We start from the raw sequence: 20,308 nt of genomic DNA on the forward strand, positions 1-20,308 counted from the left end.
CCAGAACCCTAGTCTGAAGTCTCACACACACTATAAAGATTTCATTAAAAAAAATGTTGTTCAAACCACACTGGTCCTTTTTATCCGGGTTCATTTTCCTTCATATTAACATTTGAAAATAAGAAATATATCAATTTAAAAATTGGGAGTAATGTTTAGAGTCAATTAAACACCTTTTTTTTGTAGAAAAGTGCATAGAGTTACATAGATCTGTACATGAGTCCTGAAAGGGGGACAAATGAGGGAGAAAGAGGGACAGAGGGACTTGGTTCCTAAAGAGGGACTGTCCCTCCAAAAGAGGGACAGTTGGGAGCTATGCAATGTGCATTGTTTAATATCCCTCTAACTTCAGGTGTCCTATAAAACATCTGCTGCTAATATTATCTTGCTGCCTGATACCACATACCACCTTCTGAAGTCTTGTTGCAGTCATGCACTGATGGGTCAGGGCTGTTTAGGTTGCTCTGTGATGACTTTACACAAAGTTAGGCAGCTGATTTTAATGTTTTGGGTGACGAATAGCAAATAAGTGTTCAGAATAGAGTGACTGTAGTGAGTGGGCAGTGCCGTATGTGTAGGGGTGTGGTGTGGGCGGTGATAGAGGCGGGGCCCAGCACTCTCTGGGATGCACAGGGCTTTGCATATTTAGCAGGAAGTGATATATCCTAGCAGTCTGGATAGAAGTTATCACCCAGACAGGACTGCTTCCTTCTATCTGCAGCCATGGGGCAGATTGAGTGGGCAATGTGGGCTAATGAGCAGGCTCTGGCGTCAGGACTGAGTGAGTATGACAACCCCATTGCTTTTCTTGCTTCAGATCAGTTACTTATTATAGTTGTGATTTTATTTGATATCATTTTAAATGACAATAAATTACACTGACCAGCTACTTACACAAGTACTTCTCAGTTGTGTGGCATTAAGAACTGTAAGAAGTATTGACCAGCTACCCCTGGAGATTGTCACCTTATAGTAAAATATTCTAAGTGGCTAAGTATTTCACGCCACTAGTTTGATAATTACGTTTTCTGTATTACGGAGCTTTTAAAAATGTAACCATTTTGTTTTGATAACTTTCAAGTATTTGTTTTATGTAAAAATGTGTGAAAAAAAGAATCAAAATATATTTTTAATAAAAAAAAAAGTTCAGTTTCTCTTTTTTATTTTTTTATACAAGCAATGGTTTGTATAGAAAAATTGTATGTAATTTTTTTCCAATCCAGAAAACAATATCAGCTGTGTTGGAATATCTTATTTTTAGAAAGAAATTGAATAGTGTTACGGCGCATTTGGTAGGTTTGATTTTTCGAACAAATCGATTAAGAAAACTGATTTAAATGAAAAGTAAAATTGCAGGGTCTATGGCCATTTAAAATTTTGCAATTCGTTTGTTGACATTTTTTAACAACTGTTCATACAACTGATTAGAAATTGTATCAAAAATGATCAAAATAACTATGGTATTTTTCTTATGAATTACATTATTGTGATTTTTTAACAACTGTTCATACAATTGATTAGAAATGTTATCAAAACTGATATTATTGACTATTATTATTATTATGATTACAACAACTATTATTATTCATCAAATTAACTATTATTATTATTATTAATCAGATCCCAAACTACTCCACATCCTTTTGTAATGCTCGATGCAAATTTTATCAGTAAATCTGCTATTTATTGGCACTGCCAGAGACCACAGGACAACTTTTGTGGTCTTGTCGGGTTCATGCCAGTTGCCATTTTGTTAAAGGGTACCCGAGGTGACGTGCCATGATGAGATAGACATGTGTATGTACAGAGCCTAGCACACAAATAACTATGCTGTGTTCCTTTTTTTCTTTCTCTGCCTGAAAGAGTTAAATATCAGGTGTGTAAGTGGCTGACTCAGTCCTGACTCAGACAGGAAGTGACTACAGTGTGACCCTCACTGATAAGAAATTCCAACTATAAAACCCTTTCCTAGCAGAAAATGGCTTCTGAGAGCAGGATAGAGATAAAAAGGTTCAATGGTTCATAGATTTTAGTTCTGGCATACTTCAATGAATGTGTCATTGAGCAAAAACAATAAAACAGTTACAACTTAAAAAGTAGATTTAAACATAAAATAAAACTGTGGTATATATTAAAACATCATTTTTAGAAGAAGGAAGATATGTACACTTATTTAATGCATTTGTTTATTTTTGCCTCGGGTGTCCTTTAAAGCGATAATCAGACTGATCGCCACTACAGGGCCCGTAGTGTATGCCCCCTCATTGTGGTGAGCGCTATAGGAACTATGGAGATTACTGCTCCTTATGTCAAACGAGTTCAGGAGTTTTGCAATAAATCACCAGTATAGAAAGTAGATGTGAGAGGCCACAATAAAAGACAAGGTAAATGCCCGTTGTGTTTTTTTTTTTCTTTTGGTGTGTTAGTTTTTTTATTTTATAAATAGTTACCGGTACTATTATTTTTAATTTCCATTCTTGCATGTCAAGTTTAAGCTGCTTAACAAGAGAGGCTCTTACTTGTATCAGGGTCCATCGTGGACACTCAAACCACAGGATGATGGAGACTGATCTAGTCCCCCCAGCTGCAGAATGGCAAGGCATGCTGGGACTTGCAGTTCCCCTATTTCTGGAGAGTCAAAAGTGTGCAAGACACCCACATACTAGAAAATTATGACAAAAATTACAACTTATCTGATCTAAAATGTACATTGACTCTAAAGGTCCGTACACACGCCGGACTTTTGGCAACGACGGGTCCGTCGTTGCCTCCCGCTGGGTGGGCGTGCCAGCGACAGTCCGGCGTGTGTACGCTCTGTCGTCAGACTGACACGGCTGTTTCTGAGCGATCCGCCGGGCGGATCGCTCAGAAACAGCCGTATCAGTCTGACGACAGAGCGTACACACGCCGGACTGTCGCTGGCACGCCCACCCAGCGGGAGGCAACGACGGACCCGTCGTTGCCAAAAGTCCGGCGTGTGTACGGACCTTAAGAAATGGAATACCATCTACTGCCTTGGTTAACTGAAAAAAGGGTGGAGGCGTCCAAAAATTAGTATCTCTCAGAGTATACATTATAAAGACATAAGTAAATACATGAGGTATCTTACCTCTTCAGATGAACCAACCCAGTAATACAAGGGTTTAGATCAGGTAAGGTTTATTTAACCACAATTTAAAAAAAAAAACTCGTTTCTCGGGTCTCTGCCCGCTTACCCAGGTCAATAAAGTGCCTTAAGGAATTCAGTTTGCAGCGAGGGCGCAAAATTCAGTTGGTTAACGGAAGCGGGATTAACCTCTTTTCACGATAAATTAAAGAAAACAAAAACATGTGGCATCCTCACAATAAATGTCCTGTACCTGTAACACCTTTCCCTGTGTCTGAAGCCTGGCCCCATGGTAAATAAGTTTCTTTATATACATCCTGGGTGAGCGCCCATCGTGGGCTGACTTCCGCATGAAAAACGCAATCGCTCTAAAATTGCTCTAAAAGCACAGTCATTACAAAATCACAATTGCTGAAAAAATGACAACCTCTTACTCGGCTTCGAAAGTAAGGGACTGCAGATGGATTAATTATGTAATAATTATTTAATGGCCGTTCAATGATTCATATACACTTGAATCAATGTAGAATTCATGTTTTTATTATTTGAAAAACATATTTTAACCACTTTACTACTGGGGTGTTTTTCCCCGTCTGGACCAGAGCATTTTTCACCTGTCAGCCCACCTCCTTTCGCATTCCCCAATAACTTTATTACTACTTATCACAGCAAAACGATCTATACCTTGCTTTTGTCGCTACCAATTAGGCTTTCTTTGGGTGGTACATTTTGCTAAGAATTATTTTATTCTAAATGCATTTTAATGGGAAAAATTATTATTTTTCAGTTTTAGGCCATTATAGTTTTAAAATAAACATTCTACTGTGGATAAATCCCACACATTTTATTTGCCCATTTGTCCCGGTTATCAAAACATTTAAAATGTTTCCCTAGCAGGGGCGTCGCTAGCCCTGTTTTAGGGGGGCACGTGCCCCCAATCTTTCCTGGGGTGCCACGGATCTCCCGGCCGCCGCTGCCCCCTCTGTCAGCGGCTCCCTCCAGCCGCCGCCGCCGCGTCTCAGACCTCAGGATCAGGCGGCGAGCCGGCGACCAATCGTGCGGGCGCTAGGACCCAGCGCCCGCACTGATATGCGGAAGTGACATCACTTCCGCATATCGAGCGGGTGCGTCCAGCGCCCGCTCGTACATCTGGTCGGTTCGCCGCTGATCCTGAGGTCTGCTGAGAGGTAGGGGGGGAGCGGCGGCGGCTAGAGAGGGGGCCTCCCTGTCACTCACTCACTCACTCACTCACTAAAGGGGCTCCCTGGCACTCATTCACTCCCTAAAGGGGCTCCCTGGCACTCACTCACTCCCTAAAGGGGCTCCCTGGCACTCACTCACTCCCTAAAGGGGCTCCCTGTCACTCACTCACTCCCTAAAGGGGCTCCCTGTCACTCACTCACTCCCTAAAGGGGCTCCCTGGCACGCACTCACTCCCTAAAGGGGCTCCCTGGCACTCACTCACTCCCTAGGCACTCACTCACTCCCTAAAGGGGCTCCCTGTCACTCACTCACTCCCTAAAGGGGCTCCCTGTCACTCACTCACTCCCTAAAGGGGCTCCCTGTCACTCACTCACTCCCTAAAGGGGCTCCCTGGCACTCACTCACTCCCTAAAGGGGCTCCCCTGGCACTCACTCACTCCCTAAAGGGGCTCCCCTGGCACTCACTCACTCCCTAAAGGGGCTCCCCTGGCACTCACTCACTCCCTAAAGGGGCTCCCCTGGCACTCACTCACTCCCTAAAGGGGCTCCCCTGGCACGCACCCACTCCCTAAAGGGGCTCCCTGGCACGCACCCACTCCCTAAAGGGGCTCCCTGGCACGCACCCACTCCCTAAAGGGGCTCCCTGTCACTCACTCCCTAAAGGGGCTCCCTGTCACTCACTCACTCCCTAAAGGGGCTCCCTGGCACTCACTCACTCCCTAAAGGGGCTCCCCTGGCACTCACTCACTCCCTAAAGGGGCTCCCCTGGCACTCACTCACTCCCTAAAGGGGCTCCCCTGGCACTCACTCACTCCCTAAAGGGGCTCCCCTGGCACGCACCCACTCCCTAAAGGGGCTCCCTGGCACGCACCCACTCCCTAAAGGGGCTCCCTGGCACGCACTCCCTAAAGGGGCTCCCTGGCACGCACTCACTCACTAAAGGGGCTCCCTGGCACGCACTCACTCACTAAAGGGGCTCCCTGGCACGCACTCACTCACTAAAGGGGCTCCCTGGCACTCACTCACTCCCTAAAGGGCCTCCCTGTCACTCACTCACTCCCTAAAGGGCCTCCCTGTCACTCACTCACTCCCTAAAGGGGCTCCCTGTCACTCACTCACTGCCTAAAGGGGCTCCCTGTCACTCACTCACTGCCTAAAGGGGCTCCCTGTCACTCACTCACTGCCTAAAGGGGCTCCCTGTCACTCACTCACTGCCTAAAGGGGCTCCCTGTCACTCACTCACTGCCTAAAGGGGCTTCCTGTCACTCACTCACTGCCTAAAGGGGCTTCCTGTCACTCACTCACTGCCTAAAGGGGCTCCCTGGCACTCACTCACTCCCTAAAGGGGCTCCCTGGCACTCACTCACTGCCTAAAGGGGCTTCCTGGCACTCACTCACTGCCTAAAGGGGCTCCCTGGCACTCACTCACTCACTACCTAAAGGTGCTCCCTGTCACTCACTATCGGGGTCCCTGTCACTCACTACCTAACTGGAGGCGCCTGTCACTCACTAGCTAACCTGGGGGTCCCTGTCACTCACTACCTAACTTGGGGGGGCTACCATATTAAGGGGGCATTCTGCCTATTTATGTGAAATGCTGTCTATTTATGTGCCTCATGACTGCTGAATGTGTCTTGTTGGGAGCCTTATGATTTGTTGGGGGCCTCATGATTGCTGAATTTGTCTTGTTGGGGGCCTCATGATTTGTTGGGGGCCTCATGATTGCTGAATTTGTCTTGTTGGGGGCCTCATGATTGCTGAATTTGTCTTGTTGGGGGCCTCATGATTTGTTGGAGGCCTCATGATTGCTGAATATGTCTTGTTGGGGGTCACATGATTGCTAACTGCGAGACTATGGGAAAAGCTGAATCCTTATCATATGAGACAATAGCATTAAACCTACTTTCTTAGCGTTTTAAAACAGAAAATAAAACTGGGAGGTTCTAAAAAATTGAATACATTTTTCAGGAGTAGGATGGATGAAATTGTTTATCTTCACAGTTTATTTTCAACTTGGATTTTCCATAATGTTCATGTATGAGTTAAAACGTTTGTACAGTATTTAGTTTAAATTGCTGTTGCCACTTTGCGATAGATACCGGTAAGTGACTTTTGGGTTGCAGTTTGGGCACTCGGCCTCCAAAAGGTTCGCCACCACTGTCCTAATCTGATGTCCCACCATTGCTAGGTTCATGTAAATTTGTCTCCACCCGTTACCACACCTATATTCTGGTCCATGGCCCACCCATTTTTTGGTGCGGCGTGATAAGCACGCCACACAACGTGATCGTCATATTTTTGGCACGCTAGCTGCAGTGTGCTGAATTCTGCTGCCTACAGTATGTACAGTATACGCTGTTCTCTAGTGCTTGCACTGTGTGCTGATTTACCTCCAGTGTGTACAGTGTAAGGTGTTACTCTGTGCCTTTATTGATTGTAAACCAGCTGTATTGTATGCTGATCCCTGCTACTTTCAGTATGTACAGTATTAGCTGTAAAGCCTGGTACACACATACAATTTTGATTAGCCAATTTTAGCTCTGTTCATAAAATTCATTGTCTGTTGGCCCACTTACTGCACGGGGGTGGGAAATTGGGGGTCAGTGATTGACCAATCAAAATTGTATGTGCGTATACATCTTTGATCTATGCCTATACTGATTGTAAATGATCGAAATAAAGGACAGGGGGCTCCGTCCAATATTTCGATGGGCAGGCCCGTTATCCGTAGCTTACACTGCTGCTAAGTTCATGTACATTTGGCCCCACCCATGGCCACGCCCACTCACCGCATGGTCACGCCCATTTTTTGCCATGTACCTCCCCTCCTGGTGCCCACAGGTGCCACTGATCTCCAGGGACCCTAGAAACGCCCCTGTTCCCTAGTACAATGTATGCCGCCAATATTTTATTTGGAACTTAAGGTGCATTTTTTTCAATTTTGCGTCCAACACTAATTACAAGCTTATAAATAACATTAATATACCCTCTTGACATACATATTAAAAAAGTTCAGTCCCTAAGGTAACTATATACTGTATTTATTTTTAAATGTCATTTTTTTAATATGCATATACTTTTTTTAGGTAACTATGGGAGAATGTTGGTACGTGTGGATCTTTTTATTACAATAAATGTATGTAGGTGTAATTTTACTATTAGGCCACAAGCTATCCTCGCGCATTATTTCCTGTTAGCGTACTATCAGTACGTGAACAGGAAGTAATGCGTGGACGTATTACTTCATTAGTTACAAATGACCATGGCATCTCATTGATGCCAGTGATCATTGACCATTCATCTCCCCTCTAACTTTAATCTGTATTTTTTAGCTCACATCCATAGCTTAAACCAGACTTACATAAATGTGCTGCCCTAGTTGTGTCATTTACTGTTAATAATATTTGAATACTGCTTCTTTCTTGCTTATAGTATGCATTGAAATATTGGCAAAAACAGCATTTTTTTTGTTAAGCCACAGGGGTGTAACAGCACTGCGGGGCTCCTCCTTGCTTCACAGCTGCTCACTTTGTGCTGCTCTGACTCCTGATCATGTGACACACATTGGTCATGTGATTGGGAGCCGGGGAATGAGGGTGTGTGGCTATGAAGCATGGAGGAGGCCTACAGCGCTGAAGAAGGGAAATATTACACCCGCTTCCTCCGCTACTATGCATGTTATTTATAAGATGTAAAAATATATCCTAGGAGAAAATTTAGGAGAAAAAGTGATTTGGATCAAGCCCATAGAATTATAGTTTATTTTGACAATAGTGTTGTTATTATTACCGGTATTATTATTATTATTGATTCATATAGCACCCGCTATCATACAAGATAATGGTGGATTACCGCTGATCCAATAAGCAAATCAGCTACATATTTTCACACAGGGGTGGGAGGTATGCACACCCATTACACAGCACTGTGAGACCAAAGGGGAAGAGAGCCCTGGCCAAAAGGCCTTACAGTCTAAAGGGTTAAGGGATCGGTTAGTAGGTAAAGGGAAGCTGTGTATGAGGTGGTAGAAACGGTGGGCAGTGGGCAAAGGGTCCTAGGTAGGAGAGAAATTGCCTGAAGAGGTGAGTTTTAAGATTGTGCCTAAAAAGAGTAAGTGTGGGTGAGTGGCGGATGTGTTGATGTGTTGAGGGAGAGTATTCCAGAAGAGGGGAGAGGATCGAGAAAAGTTTTGTAAGCGGGAGTGAGAAGAGGTGACCAGAGAGTAAGACTGGAGAATATTGTTAGAAGAGCGGAGATTGCGTGTAGGATGGTATCTGGAAATAAGATTATTTAGATAAGAAGGAGCTAGGTTGTAAAGTGCTTTGTAGGCGAGCGTCAGGATTTTTAATAGTATCCTTTGTATGATTGGCAGCCAGTGAAGCGGGACAGGAATACTACCGACAAGCAGCTCCACTACTACACCTTGCACTGGACTTTACCATATAATACAGATCCCGGGGGTATGGATGTTATGTGTTCTGTACAGATAGCGGAGGCAGCCTCATTTGAAAGGTAGCAGAGCGCTTTGTCTGGAGCAGGTGTAGGTGGAACTGTAGTAAACGAACAAGTACTTCTGGTTGATAGGAAAGCTGTTCTGTATCCTGAAATAGTTCCAGGTAGAAATATTCTGACATTTTAGAGGACACAATGACTGTGCATGCCGGTGGCAGCCAGCCGTGACTCTGAGTAAGATGCTTCCACTGGTGAGGTTTTTTTCAAATAAATGCCAGCAAAACACCAGAAAGAAAACGACTTTCTTTGGATGAATAAGACATTTGTCCATCAAGTTCAAGCAATTTATCATGTCCTCCTCAGCAACCTGCACAGGGTCGTAACTAGGATCCACCGGCCCCCCTGCAGAAATTCTGTGCCCGCTCAGGGCCGTTTTGGGGGACTGGAGGGGTCGCAGCATGAGGGGAAAGCCATGGCTACACATCGTCGGATATTCCTCGCTGTAGTGTCTGACGCTACTTCCTGGTAGTAGAGGAAGTAGCCTCAGACACTAGAGCGAGGAACACCCTCGCTGCAACGTAGGACGGTATGTGTATCTGCCAGTGCCTGCTGCTTGCACAGTCATTTATGGATGCTGGAGGGGAGCGCAGAGGGGAGAGCCCAAGGTGAGGGAGACCTCCCCGCCGATGTGTGGCCATAGCTTTCCCCTCATGCTGTGAGCCCTTCAGCCCCCCAGAAGGGCCCGCGTGCAGGGGCTGCAGCCCCTATTGTTACGTCTTTGAACCTACAGCTGCCTGTTCACCTCACACCCCCAACCCAGTCAGTCATTCAGTCTGAAACGCCCCCCTTTATTCACATGATTATGGTGGGGTTGGAGAGTGAGCCCTCTGTCTTTATGTTTATTGATGGCCAATCATGGCTGCCATTCACAAGAAGGGAGGCGGGGCTTCTGACTGATTGGGAAGGAAAGCTAGCAGGACCCTGATTAGGGATGGTCAGTGAGAAGCTAGTAATTCTGAATTGATAATGTATGCTAATTGTATGCAAATGTATGCCACTTGGATGTGTGCCATTTAAATGCAGCAGCCATTGGGCTCTAGTGTTGCAGCATGTGAAGAATTGTACAAGGGGGAAATCAGAGCTGGGGGGTCTCACTATTGGTGTCTTCAAGAGATGAAACACATCAATGGAACCTATACACCAACAGCATCCACCCGAAACTGACATCTTAATTTCCTGCGGAGTGGGAAGGGACAGGGAACAGGGAACAGCTTGATTATTATCATTCAAAGCATTTATATTGATCATCACAAGCACAGGACTAATAAAGAGCTAATACTGCGGCTGAGGAAGGGCCCTACAGGGCCCCAAGGGCCCCGGTGCGGTGAAGACCTCTGCAACCACAGCCGTCTCAGCCATTAGGCAGCTATACATTTTTGCCTAGGGCGACAGGAGGAGGGAAGAGCGCTGTTGCACTGAGTATTGAGATAAGAAATGCCTCTCAGCTCACTCAGGGGTCAGATTACAACAGCAGCTAAAAGCAACGCCTGACTTCACTCATAGCTGATTAATTCAGTTCCTTCAGCTCAATGATTTAAAGAACAACAGTAATGAATGAGTCAGTGAGAGAAGGCCCTGGTCCCAGCTCACCCAGTTTCAGCTCACTCAGTCAGGGATCCATTGGAGTACAGCATCAGCTTCTGAGTCCTGACTGATTAAGTCAGTTCCTCTCTCTCTCTCTGCTACTGGTAACTCCGTGGATTTAGATACGGTGACCATACGTCCCGCTTTACCCGGGACGCATCCCGCCTTCGGGGGGCGCTGTCCCAGGCTGCATGAGGTCCCGGGAAACGTCCCGCTTTTAGCAGCGGGACGTCCCGGCCTCGGGACTCTGGCCACCGTACAATGAACTAGCCGCAGCGTCTACTAGACGCTGCGCTAGTTCATTCCCCGCAGCCCCACTCCAGCCTGCATTGTCCTCCTCCGGCAGGCACAGGCAGAGCAGGGCTACGGGAAGATGGCGTCCGGAGGCGGAGCCCTGTACTGGAGACTATTTGTCTCCAGTACAGGGCTCTGCCTCCGGACGCCATCTTGCCGTAGCCCTGCTCTGCCTGTGAGAGGCTGAGTGGGAGATTGAAGATCGTCCAGGCCAGGGGGAGCTGCACACACCAGAGGCACCAGAGGCCGGCTGCGTGAGGGGATGTCTTCTGCCAGGTGAGTAAATGCTTTTTCTTGCAGGTGAAGTGTTTGCCCACATTGTGTACATTTTGTACTGACATGTTTGCCCAAATTGTGTTTATTTTGTACTGACATGTTTGCCCAAATTGTGTTCATTTTGTACTGACATGTTTGCCCGCATTGCGTTTATCTTGTACTGACATGTTTGCCCGCAGTGCGTTTATCTTGTACTGACATGTTTGCCCGCCGTGTGTTCATTTTGTATTGACATGTTGCCCGCCGTGCGTTTATTTTGTACGGACATGTTTGCCCAAATTGTGTTCATTTTGTACTGACATGTTTTCCCGCAGTGCGTTTATCTTGTACTGACATGTATGCCCGCAGTGCGTTTATCTTGTACTGACATGTATGCCCGCAGTGCGTTTATCTTGTACTGACATGTTTGCCCGCAGTGCGTTTATCTTGTACTGACATGTTTGCCCGCAGTGTGTTTATCTTGTACTGACATGTTTGCCCGCCGTGTGTTCATTTTGTATTGACATGTTGCCCGCCGTGCGTTTATTTTGTATGGACATGTTTGCCCAAATTGTGTTCATTTTGTACTGACATGTTTGCCCAAATTGTGTTCATTTTGTACTGACATGTTTGCCCGAAGTGCGTTTATCTTGTACTGACATGTTTGCCCCCATTGCGTTTATTTTGTGCTGAAATGTTGCCCCCATTGCGTTTATTTTGTGCTGACATGTTTGCCCCCATTGCGTTTATTTTGTACTGACATGTTTGCCCCCATTGCGTTTATTTTATGCTGACATGTTGCCCGCAATGCGTTTATTTTGTGCTGAGATGTTGCCCGCAATGCGTTTATTTTGTGCTGAAATGTTGCCCGCAATGCGTTTATTTTGTGCTGACATGTTGCCCATTGCGTTTATTTTGTGGTGTCTGGGGTAACTGTTGCTGCATTTATTATTTAATGGTCATAGTTGGCTATGTTTGCTGCTTTGGGGTTATGACATACTATTAAATAGCATCACACAGTTTCTGCACACCTATGATGTGAATCCACGTTTGACCACGTCACGGCGTAAACACTGCTTTCTTATGCCTCGCTGTTGCATCATTACGTTAGCTCTGCCCATAGAATGTCATGACCACGCCTATTTTTCACACGTGCTGCAGACACCACATTTTTCGGCCCTATTTCCACCCAACCCCCCCCCCCCCCCCCCCCAGGTTGAGCCTACAAAAATCTGGTCACTCTAATTTAGAGAGACTTAGTGTAGCAGCCAGGCATGGACTGCCCCCCAGGTCGCCTTTCATTCAGTGATTTAGGGCTGGTCCAGTGCCTGGTGTATTAAGGTTTGTTGTTGTAAGGCAATGTCAAACACTAAGCTAGCAGATAAAAGTGCAATTAGAGGGCAGGCAAGCTGGTAAATATACACAAAATAATGCAGAGCTTGCCTAGAGGGTCTGTGGGAAAACATCTGTCTGGTCTCTCACCATTGTTAAAATGACTGCCTGTGCAGATAAGGTGTTAAACAAGTGGAAAAATGTTGACAGTCCCTACACTCCAGGAGGGCTGCTTTCTGACTTGTGTGAGAGACCGCCAGGGACAGGAATCCTATTACAGGTAAGTGGTCTCTGTGTAATGTAGGACTGCAATACAGATAAGCTCTCTGCTCCATCTCAGGCTATTCTAAGTTTCTCCACTCCGCCTCTCTCTGGGCTACTGCACGACAAAATCGCAATAGCAATCGCTAGCAGTTTGCGAATGCGACTTTGTGAAGTGATTTTTGAAAGAATCGCTCCAAAAAATTTGAAAAATCCCAACGCTGCTGTGGGAACACCGACATAGGGTAACAATAGCCCAGCGCTTTTCAAATCACTGTCGATTTGAAAAGCGCTCAGAAGCACTCTTGGTGGGCACCAGCCTCCTTTATTCACCTTTGTTTCCCTCTTTCCCTAGCGCTGGCTGGCTGTGTCTTCTTGTCATACAGGAAAGCTAAATAAAAGCTCCTGGTGAGGCAAACCTCTTCTTCCCTCTCTTTCAGCTTTTCTCTCCTCATTATTTCTCTGCATAAGGGCTTAGACACACTATAAGGTAGCGAAAGCAGGGATTAGTAGAGATGGTGGTGAAGGGGAGGACATAGGTAGGTGTATGTGTGTGTGTGTGTGTGTGTGTGTGTGTAATGTAGTGTGCAGTGTGCGTGTGTATAGTGTGTATATAGTGTGTACTGTGTGTGTACATGTGTATAGTGCTGCGTAATATGTTGACGCTTTATAAATACAATAAATAAATAAATAGTGTGTGTGTGTGTGTTTGTATAGTGTGTGCGTGTGTATAGTGTGTGTGTAGTGTGCGCATGTGTATAGTGTGTGTGTGTATGTATAGTGTTTGTGCGCGTGTGTATAGTGTGTGTGCGCGTGTGTATAGTGTGTGTGTGTGTGTGTGTATAGTGTGTGTGGTGTGTGTGTATAGTGTGTGTGTGTGTGTGTGTACTGTGTGTGGTGTGTGTAAGTGCATGCCACAATAAGTATATTTTATGGTGAAACGCTCTGCTGCATTACAACTATTTTCTTGTGAACCCATGCCGCAATAAGTGTATTTTCTGATTTTCTGGTGAAACGCTGCTGCATTATGATTGTTTTTAGGGGTTTTGGGGGTGGGGGGAATGGGGCTGTGGGGCAATCACGGGGTGGGGGGCGCCACAGGATTTCTCGCCTGGAGTGACAAAATGGCTAGAGGCACCCCTGTCTGCAACCCCTATTGCTACGCCTCTGTTGCTTGATACATCTTACCTTTTTCACTATTTACATTTTACAATTTCTTCATATCAATCCCTGCCATGTACTGATGAGGACCAAAAGTCCGAAACAGGCTGTCTACATGTGGGGTTGGTGTGGCTGTGTAATATTTAAAGCTATAGGCTTGCTATACACCAGCGGTTATGGAAGCTTGCCTGGTTTACAGGGGCGAAAAAAGATAATTTGCATATTCAGAAGTGGTGCATTGTGGGTAACCACAAATGTTCACTTATAGCTGAATTATTGCAAGTTTCCTTCTGTTTAAAGAAGACAAATTTCACCAGGCGTTGCTTATCAGTAGAAGGGCTTTTCGGTCTATTTTATCCCCCTATACACTCCTAGTGGTTTGGGTCACCTCGAGCTGCTTGGTTAATCTGTTTAAAAATGACAATACATTTCAACTATAAAAAGAAAGCTGATCTCTTTGGCTGCAGTAGTGTCTGAACAGCTGCCCCAAATGCCCCTCTCAAGGACTACTGATTTTTATTTATGTGGCGATGGAGGAAAGGGGGGAGGTAGATCCTAGTGATGCCCCTGGTGCTGCTAAACAATTAATTTGTTATCCATGGAAGCGCAACGGGGTAGAGCAGTCAGGCAAGGCATCCAGTTATGTGCAATATAACCACCTTTACAGCGTCAATACTGAGCACTAACAAGCACCCGGTCAGGGCAAGAGAGCAGCTGACAGACAGTAAACTCACCGCCTCTCAGCTGCCCGTGTGAAAGAGCCCTCACATTGCAGAGGAGTCTGCTAATCCAGGAGTGTTTAGTATTTGATCTCGGCAGGGCAAGGGTTAAGTATCAGTCTAATAATGACAACATATCAAGCAGCAAAGGAGGAAGTAAAATGAGGAAATGAGATGTTTGGGGAGCAGAATCCACACCCTGAGCTTGTTCTTCAGCACCAGCGGGATTTCCCCCTGCATTTCAGCACCACCCAACAGACTGCAAGCTCTTAGGTCAACACAGCCACTTGGCTGCTTGTTTCTAGAAGGTGTGATGGGGGTGGCAGACTGGTCTCTGCAGCCTCTGTGTACCTCGCTACCTCCTTCTCAAACATACATATTGAGGATTCTTTTCCATGGCCATTCTGCCTCAAACTCTCACAACTGCTCACTGTTGCCTGGCAACTGCTCACTGCTGCCTGGCAACGGCTCACTGCTGCCTGGCAACGGCTCACTGCTGCCTGGCAACGGCTCACTGCTGCCTGGCAACTGCTCACTGCTGCCTGGCAACTGCTTGCTGAGCACAATGTTGAACTGCCCGTGGAAAAGAAGCCTACTATTCCTTAAGAGTTTCAAGCTGCTTGCAAACTCAGATAACCTCACACAGTGCACTAATCAAGCCTTGTAGATGGTTCTCAGTCGGGTCCACCTCTGACTAGACTCTAGGGCAGGCATGGGCAAACTTGGCCCTCCAGCTGTTAAGGAACTACAAATCCCACAATGCATTTGCCTTTATGAATTATGACTGTGGCTGTCAGACTCCTGCAATGCATTGTGGGACTTGTAGTTCCTCAACAGCTGGAGGGCCAAGTTTGCCCATGGCTGCTCTAGTGTGTGTACAGCAGCCCCCAATCCTCCTTGAGGCCTCTTTTCCATGAGCAGTTGATAGGCAGTGAAATGCCTCTCAAACTCTTACAACTGTTCACTGCTGCCTGGTAACTGCTCACTGCTGCCTGGTAACTGCTTGCTGAGCACACAGTTCAGCTGTTCGTGGAAGAGACCTGAGGCATTGGCGAGTGATCTGCCTGACGGATCATCTCAGTCAAGCATAGACGGAGGGCATTGTTACCAATATTCTACTATTGGACAATGGGTTATAGGATAAAGGGAATCCTCAGCAACAGGAAGAATTCTCATTGGTTCATGGTGGACCAATGCAAATTCTCCCTGTTGCTATGAAGAATTGGCCTAATGCAGCCTATGGAGAGCCCCATGCTTCTACTGGCCTCCATGCTGAGTACAGAGAGGGACCAAGCAGCGGGGAGATAGGAGAATGGCAATCGCTTTGGACAGCAGTTACTGGGAGCACAGCCAGGCAATAATAATATCAGAATCTCTGATTCTGATATGTCGACCCTGAAGGTGGAAGCATGGGAGTGATGTGGAATGCGAGTGAACTGCATCGGCTATAGGCAGCGACATAGGTAAGTTAACCCCCCACCCCCTGCTGCGGCCAGCAAGTTGTATTCGTAATTTAGTTTATAAGCAAGCAACACTACAGTCCCATATACCTCTCACCTCAGGTGTCCTTTAACCTCCCTGGCAGTCTATTGAAAACCGCCAGAGGCAGCGCTGCCGTTTTTTTTATTTTTATTTTTTTTTTAAATCATGTAGCGAGCCTAGGGCTCGCTACATGATAGCCGCTCAGCGGCATCCCCCCAGCCCTTCCGATCGCCTCCGGTGATAGGCGATCAGGAAATCCTGTTCAAAGAACGGGATTTCCTGGAGGGCTTCCCCTGTCGCCATGGCGACGGTCATCATCAACGCCATCGTCGTTGTGACGTCATCGGGAGTCCCGTTCCAGCCCTCAGCGCTGCCTGGCGCTGGTAGGCCAGGCAGCGCAGGGGCTAGGGGGGGGGGGTTCTGCGGCGGCGCGGATAGCGGCGAATCGGCGCGGGGCGGCGGCGATCGGTGTGCTGACGCAGCTAGCAAAGTGCTAGCTGCGTTCAGCAAAAAAAAATTACGCAAATCGGCCCAGCAGGGCCTGAGAAAACCTCCTGCGCGCCAGGAAGGTTAAGCATGGATTAACAACCACCGTATCGGCCACCCACTGCACCCTAATAAGTATCTCTTTCATGTATTATGTCTCTCATATTGGGCAAGGCACATTTGCAAGAGGAGAGCTATTTCCTGTTTGCAGGGGGAAGTGGGGAGGCAGAAGATTGCTGCACTGTGTCTTTCACAAAGCAATATCCTGACCACATATTGCTCCACACAGCCTGAGAGGATTTGGTAAGAGTTTAGAAGGCTTCTGTAAATGGAAGCTGCCATTCAAGTGAATTGGGAAACTGCTTGGCTTGCTGGCTGTTTCAGCCATTGTGATGAGAGGCCTGTGGAGAGCGCAGAGATGAAGCCGCCATAGCTGGCCTGAGGGCCGCTACACACTATGGCCTCAATTCCCAAACCATTACCGCATTCCATAAAGCAAACAACAGCTGATTTTACCAACATTTTTGTGAAATGACAGTTCACTTTCAATTATGATTGGCATTGGCCAATCATAATTGAAAGTGAAGTGTCATTTCACAAAAATGTTGGTAAAATCAGCTGTTGTTACCAATTCTATCACCTCCATGTAGTATTAGGGTCATCAGTTATTGAATACTATGAGCAAGTTGTGTAGGTAAACCCTCATACTACATGGAGGTGGTAAAATTGATCAGTGATCGGCCAATTATAGTTGAAAGTGTGTACCAGGCTTTAGGTTGTTAAAGCTTGGAAAACTGAAATGACTGACTTAATGGAGTCATCAGGGCAAATCTAGTAAAATGAGTGGTACTTACCGGGGGCTTCCTCCAGCCCCAAGCTCCCAGGACCTCCCTCGCCGCAGCTCTGCCAGCAGCCGTTCGCCGGAGCTCCAACCCGCTCCCCGGTGATGACGTCAGAGCGACCTGGAGGTCGCTCTGTACTGCACCTGCGTGATCGGCGCTGTCAATCACCGCCCCGTGGGCCGGAGCGGACTGCGCAGCCGCAGGCGCAGAACGAAGCCCCCAGTAAGTACCACTCATTTTACTAGATTTGCCCTGATGACTCCTTTAAATACCTTGATCAACCGCCAAAATTGCTTAACTGAGAGGAATATGGATGTTTCCTTTTAAACAATACCAGTTGCCTGACAGTCCTGCTGATCTCTTTGGCTGCAGTAGTGGCTGAATCACACACCTGAAACAAGCATGCAGCTAATCCAGTCTGACTGCACCTGATTTGCATGCTTATTGAGGGGCTGTGGCTGAAAGTATTAGAGACACAGGATCAGCAGGAGAGTCAGGCAACTGGTATTATTTTAAAAGGAAAAATGTGTATCTTTTTAAGTTTAAGAAGAGTAGAGTGGTTACTTTGCTTTCAGATCACCTGACCTGACATAGAATACCTAAAAAAGTAGATTAACACAAACATCAGTGTCCTCCTGTGTGCTATTACAAGGAGAACACATACGTTTGGAAACTGTCCTCTGCTGACCGTCTGTCTGTTTTTTCCCACAGTTCTCCTCGCTGGTGGCATCGTGGCAGTCGCTGGGCAATTCAAAGGATGGGAGTTCGGCGCTTACGCAATGTATCCTTCATGGCGATATGTGTTATAGACCAGTTCTGGATAGAGATGGGCATTGTTATGCTTTCCATTCTGGCTTGCATGCAAATCTAATGCAAATTGTATGTGGTTTGGAGATAGGCTAGTTGTAACCAAGCAGGAAGTACAATTGTCTGGCCTAATATGGTTTGCAATAAATGATTGGTGTTTATTGACTTTCTCCAGTTTGGAACTGTTTCCTGGTTCTTATGGTACACCTAAAGTGAGAAGGATATGGTGGCTGCCATATGTATTTCCTTATAAACAATACCAGTTGCATGGCAGCCCTGCTGATCTCTTTGGCTGCAGGAGCGTCTGAATCATACACCTGAAACAAGCATTCAAGCTAAACTTCAGTCACAGCACCTGATCTGCATGCTTGTTCACTGGCTATAGCTAAAAGTATTATTAGAGGCAGAGGATCAGCAGAACAGCCAGGCAACTGGTATTGTTTAAAAGGAAAAACATATGTGAGCCTCCATACATCTCTTAAGGCCAACAAAGCACATGACCAACCCGACAACACCCCGTTGACACGACCTGTATTTCCACACGGCCAAACAACTACACGACTGACACATTTACATACTGCACACACAGGCGGAACAGCGGACTGCACGATATGGTGGCATTCAAAACAAATACAAGTCGTTCATCACTTGGTACATACGTGGCTAACTGCACGATATCAGTCCAACAGATTGTATCGGGCAAACCGCCTGTTATTAGTCACTTGTCTAGTCGTTTGCCACACATACACGCGCCCAAGTGTTGTCAGTCAGGAAGTGAACTCTTTGACCCAGAAAAGAATAAATACATTGTATTTATTTATAAAAGCGCTCTTGAAATCGCTATACAAAGTGCTTTTTCAAGTGCTTTATGATTTCCCTATACTTTCCATTGAAGCATATCACCCCAAAAATGGTACAGGCAGCGCTTTGGTGAGCGGATCGGAATCGAACTGCTCAGATGTGAAAACTCTGAAAGGGAATTACGTTTGGACGTCAAAACGATGGGTCGTTTGCGAAAATCCGACGTGTGTATGAGCCTTAAGGAGCTTGACAGAGAGGAGCAGCAAGAGGAAGAGCAATAAGAAAGATGAATTAAATGAGCAGCCGTGTTCAGTACAGATTGGAGTGGTGCCAGTCTGTCAGTTGGTAGTCCACAAAGCAATATATTACAATATTACAATATATTACGTCCAAACGACGGGTCGTTTGCGAAAATCCGATGTGTGTATGAGCCTTAAGGAGCTTGACAGAGAGGAGCAGCAAGAGGAAGAGCGATAAGAAAGGTGAATGAAATGAGCAGCCGTGTTCAGTACAGATTGGAGTGGTGCCAGTCTGTCAGTTGGTAGTCCACAAAGCAATATATTACAATAGTGCCAGGGCCAGGGAGATATAATAAGAGCATGTATTAACATTTTAGTTGTGTCCTGGGTGAGAAAAGGTCGGATGTGAGATATGTTTTTGAGTTGGAGATGACAGGAGCTGGTTAGGGAGTGAATGTGAGGAATAAAAGAGAGAGAGGGGTCAAATATTACCCCTAAGCACAGTGCTTTGGGAACTAAAGTTACTGTTATTAACATTTATTGTTATATCAGGCAGAGAGGTGGACAGAGACGGTAGAAAATGATTAGTTCTGTTTTACTCATATTAAGTTTTAAGAAGCCAGAGATCATGACAGAGGATATAGCAGACAATCAGTTAGGAACACGTGTGAGGAGGGCGTTAAGGTCTGGGGCCCGAGAGGTACAGTTGTGTATCGTCTGCATATTAGTGGTATTGAAACCCAAATGAGTTGATTAAGTTGCCAAGGCCGTGCATATAGATGGAAAAGAGGAGGGGGCCAAGGACAGAGTCTTGAGGTACCCCCACAGACAAAGAATGTGGAGAAGAGATCTGATCTGAGTTAGAGACTGTGAAAGACCTTTGAGAGAAATATGAAGATATCCAGAGGAGAGTGAGGCCCTTTATGCCTGTAGATGAAAGGATCTGTAGGAGTAAAGTATAGTCAGCAGTATCAAACGCTGATGACAGATCAAGAAGGAGGAGTATGGAATGATGATGTTTGAATTTAGCTGTTAGAAGATCATTGGCCACTTCAGTAATGCCTAATACACACAATGAGATTTTCTGGCAGATTTAATGCCAGATCGACAATTTTCAGCATGTCTGATCTGATTTACGATCGATTTTCCATAGCAGTGAATGGAAAATCGATCAGAAGGTCAGTCGGAAATCAGATCGGACATGCAGCAAACAGTCGATCTGAC

General features: G+C 46.0%; 1 protein-coding gene across 1 annotated transcript in view; it reads left to right on the forward strand.

Moving 5' to 3' along the window:
• The first annotated feature begins 639 nt into the window (after positions 1-639).
• The window catches only part of CYBA (cytochrome b-245 alpha chain), a 43,295-nt gene continuing 23,626 nt past the window's right edge, over positions 640-20,308 (forward strand). Inside the window, exons 1-2 of the mRNA XM_068259470.1 lie at positions 640-781; positions 17,949-18,018. Of these exons, the coding sequence (XP_068115571.1) occupies positions 724-781; positions 17,949-18,018 (128 nt within the window). The 5' untranslated portion in view covers positions 640-723. The remainder of the gene's footprint in view (positions 782-17,948; positions 18,019-20,308) is intronic.

Source organism: Hyperolius riggenbachi, chromosome 11 (assembly GCF_040937935.1).
Source record: "Hyperolius riggenbachi isolate aHypRig1 chromosome 11, aHypRig1.pri, whole genome shotgun sequence".
Lineage (NCBI taxonomy): Eukaryota > Metazoa > Chordata > Amphibia > Anura > Hyperoliidae > Hyperolius > Hyperolius riggenbachi.